This window comes from Hyla sarda, chromosome 7 (genome assembly GCF_029499605.1).
Source record: "Hyla sarda isolate aHylSar1 chromosome 7, aHylSar1.hap1, whole genome shotgun sequence".
Lineage (NCBI taxonomy): Eukaryota > Metazoa > Chordata > Amphibia > Anura > Hylidae > Hyla > Hyla sarda.
In genome coordinates, this window is record NC_079195.1 from 100,859,436 (window position 1) to 100,863,934 (window position 4,499).

The 4,499-nt window shown below is 37.6% G+C and overlaps 1 protein-coding gene across 1 annotated transcript; it reads right to left on the reverse strand.

Moving 5' to 3' along the window:
• Positions 1 to 268: 268 nt before the first annotated feature.
• On the reverse strand, positions 269 to 3,537 carry LOC130281736 (D(1C) dopamine receptor). The gene has a single exon (XM_056529312.1). The coding sequence runs from the start codon at positions 3,087 to 3,089 to the stop codon at positions 1,692 to 1,694; it is 1,398 nt and encodes a 465-aa protein (XP_056385287.1). The 5' UTR covers positions 3,090 to 3,537; the 3' UTR covers positions 269 to 1,691.
• Between the last annotated feature and the right edge of the window lie 962 nt (positions 3,538 to 4,499).

Here is a 4,499-nt window from a genome sequence, read left to right on the forward strand (position 1 = left end):
CAACTGGGAGTTTTCGCATAGACTAGTGCTTCTTCCGGCCTCCTTGAGGCCGGAAGAAGCGATAGTCTGAGCAAAAACTACCGGTTGTTCACCTCTGAGCGCATACATCTCTGCTGCCTGGATCCCCGGTTTTCCCGTTGAGGAGCTTCGAGTCACTTACTGAATGGTGAGTGCAGGATATTTCTTGTTTTATACTCTCTATTATACTGAATGGCTGTTTGTACTACGTCTTAGCACCACCTTTGACTCTATGTGTCGGAAGACTGTTAAGTTGCTACTCACCACTCCTCACTCGTGATTACTGAGTACTGAAGCGCACCAAAAGCTAGGGTCCCTTAGATCCATGACCATCATACCTTACATAAATATAGGATCTGTACTCCTAACCAAAATATTTATAGAAATATTTAAGTAAAACATTAAATATCATCAACTGCAATGTACAATGCGATAGAAAATCTAACATTTGGTAGATGTTCATCTAGCTTGAGGTTTAATGCACAAGAACAATGTGTCATCAAAGAATTAATCTTAATTAATACTGTAAATGTATCAACAGAAAGTATCATGTGATGTCTTAAGATATATTGAAGTGGTTACTGCTGAGATTCTCTGCCTACTATATGTATTACAATAAAGACAATAATTCTCTGTATTTTTCAGCATATCACTGATCAATAGCGTACTGCAAAAAGAGTTGGCAGAAATTGTCTGATCAAGCTAATGTATTTGTCATTGATAGAATTGTCAAATAAGTTATCACCAGTTTCTTCAGTAGGATTCCTGCCTTGACGGACATAATTTATGTTTACTATCATTTTTGCCGTGTTTGTAATCTTCATTTCTCAGCATACAACTATTAAACACTATCATTATCTAAGCCTGGAGGTAGCAAGATTTTCCAATTTTAACTTCATCAAGTGTCAGCTACAGTCCATAATGGTCGCAAATAATTCTATTTGCTCCTGCAGGGTGCAGCTGTAGCACGATAGTTAAAATAGGAAAATCTGGCTACAAAAAAGTATGTGTTTAGCTCTAGATTAAGGGTTCTGAACATGGACTGAAAATCAATACAATCTTTACATGTATAGTCATAAAAAAGACTAGCATACTGCTTTTTAATGTGTTTAATGAAGAGAACTTTTGGTTAGATTTATAGCACGTTAGTACAACAATAGTGAACAGTTTTCTGTTCAAAATTGAATGTATGATGACATTTTTTACCAGAAGAATGTGAGACCCTTTCACCAGAGATCTGCTCAATTTAAATTACGTTTGTACCATGTAAATTATACAATTACAACAACGTATTCATTTAACATTTATCTTGTTAGAAAACAATGTTCTATATATGGTACACTAAGGTCTCTTGTTATGTTTATAACAGATTACAAAAGTGATTAATAGTCTTATCACATCAGATGCTGTCTACTACAGAGAACCGGATGGCAGAATAATAACACTAGTCCCTGAGATATACCAGCAAGGTTATTCTGATGAATGATACTGAACAGACAGAAGAGGGCCACATTGTCTAAGGGTATGCATTCTCTTTTGCTCAAAAGTTTGATAGAAAAATCAATTGGAGTATTGATCTCATGATCTATCACTGGAAAATACCCGCAATAAGATATCTGCTGATTAAGCTTAAGAACTGTGATAGCTGGTTAGAGATAATTATTATTACATGACTAATATAGTTTTGTAGTATATTTAGTGTCTTCACCAGTCACTGTATGTGAATGACATTCTAAGGGTCCTGCAGAGGTAAATGGGGTAATTGTTTCCAATGATATTTCTGCCTCACATTCAAACTGGACACTAACAGGTAACAGTAAGTTCTTATGACTTCTGGTTCCATGAGAATTCGATATGACAGACACTTTGTCAAAACAATGCCCTTCCAAATCTTCTTGATCTTGAGAAACAGCATTGGGGAGCTGGGAGCTATTAAAAGTGACTGGGATATCTTTCTGAAACGTAGTGTCGTGATGGTAGGACACTAACTCATTGCTGAAGTTGACAGCTTCAACATTTGTGCTGGAACAGAATCTGTTACATCCCAGTATGGTAGTGAAAGCTTTTCTAAAATCTGCATTAAATGCATAAATGACAGGGTTTAGGGATGAGTTAGCCCACCCAAACCACACAAATATGCTGAATGTGGTTTCACTTACACATGGGGGTTCTGCATCATTATTTCCAGGTAGATAAATGTGACAGAAAGGTACTACGCAGTTTAGAACAAAGAATGGAAGCCAGCAGAACACAAATACCCCCATGATAATGGATAATGTCTTTAGAACTTTGGTCTCCTTCCTGAAAGAAGTCTTTAGAGAGTTTTCATGGGGACAATCGGGGTGACAGCTCTGAGCATGCTCTACTGCTCTTTCAAGAGAAGATATTCTCCTGATCTGAGTCTGAGCTATCCTATATATTCTCGTATATGTTCCAATCATGATAACAACAGGTATGTAGAAGCTAATAAGAGAAGAAGATATTGCATATGTCCTGTTAAGACTGGAGTCACAGTTCTCTGTCTGGTTTGTAGCATTAAGCTCTCCAACAGTCCCTTGGGATTTATGCCAGCTGAGCTGTACTGGAATGAATGATATTAATATGGATAAAGTCCAGGCTACGCCAATCATGATGAATGCCATTCTCTGGGTCATTTTTCTTTCATATCTGAAAGGACTTGCTATTGCCCAATATCGGTCCAAGCTAATAATGCACAGATTCAAGATGGAAGCTGTGGAGCACATTATGTCAAAGGCTATCCAGGTGTCACAAAAGTTTCCAAAGAGCCAGTACCCTGCTACTTCAGTCACTGCCTTCCATGGCATCACCAGAAGTGCAACAAATAGATCTGACACAGCCAAAGAGATGACAAAGAAATTGGTCACCTTGGACCTGAGGTGTCTGAACTTGATGACAGCTAGACATACCAACGTGTTCCCCAAGAGAGTTGAAAGTATGAGCAGAGACAACAACAAGCCTGTAAGTGCTCGAAGGCTCAGGTCCTTGCTGGTAGCATCTAGTTCTGCATTTAACACCTGGATTGTGACATTGTAAGTTGAGAAGTTTTCCATGGGTTGGACACCAGGTGATGTCCACTTTCTTTGTGTTTATAAGACTTCGGAAGCTGTCTTTTCTTTAGGAAAGCTTTTTTGTCCAGGCATTTAAAAATCAGCAAAATAAAACATACAGAAAACATTGATATAATTACAAGAAAAGCAGTAAGTTATTTAAAGCCTCAGGTTAGTATAGTCCCAACATGCCTACAAATTCTCAATAAGTCAATAAAGAAGCTACCTCCTCATGTATTAAGTTGTGCTTGTATCCATCAGAAGAAACCCGGCCAAGATCCAAGAGTAATGTCATATTAGTTCCATGAAACGAGAAAGGACAAATGACCATTCTACTTGTCTTGACGGAAACCCTGTTGTATCAGTGCAGGAGCTCATGCAGATCTCCAATAATCCTGTGTGTAGTTACCTTCCAGACATGAGCTAGCAGATGAGATTCATGTGTACTGGGGCTCTGGGAGCTATAGCTGCATCACTGCTCATTGTGATTATCCAGCACAAATACTCATAGCTGCTGAAATCCTCACGATTGGTTTAGGTTAAAAATAGATTCACAGTCGTCTTCAGTAGTGCAGGTACTCCTGTGTTCTTTGCTGCTACCTACAGTTACTTTAGTTAACCTCATCATAGCCAGGGGATGCATGGTCACCAGTTTATGCTTTTACTCTGTTCCCTTTGTATAAGCTTGTTCCATACAGATCTGTATTTAACTGACACTATCTTTAACTAAAAATATTGAACAATCTATAATTCATATGCCACCATAGATCATAGCAGTGTATGTACTGTAAATAGAATTTTGCTGCATCTGGAAATTACATGTTGTCAATGGTATGACATTTTTTCACGTGAGAAAAATCTATTTTATCATGTATTTTTAATATTATTGTGCATTTACCTGGACCAGAAATGAACAAATCGCATTGATGCCCAATGAAACCAAGACTTTATTGCTACAGTCACATTGTGTTCACTGTGATCTCACATTATGGAGATTATTTTTGATATAATGGAAATTAAGTTTCAAACACTGATTATTCCCATTGCAATAAATACTTCTGGGTATGTACTACCTTCTTAGTTCATCCCCTGAATATTGAATGGTCAGGGTTAGGGAAAGTAATACATATTTATATAAGGTGATGATTATACTGCTATGAAAATGCTAGTCAGTCCCAAGTTGTTTCACAACACTCCTATATAAATCCTATGTTACAGTACATGCTTTCCTACAGTGCAGCCAGAACTAGACTGTAAGCCCCCACCACCACCACCATCATCTTTGTTTCAGTTTTATAAATTTATAAATAATGATAGAACTTGTTTACTGTCCATCAAAGCCTTGTTCTTTACCGATATTCTTTCCACTGCTGGCATACCTTATTGTTCAGGCAATTTTGCTCTCCACTTCAA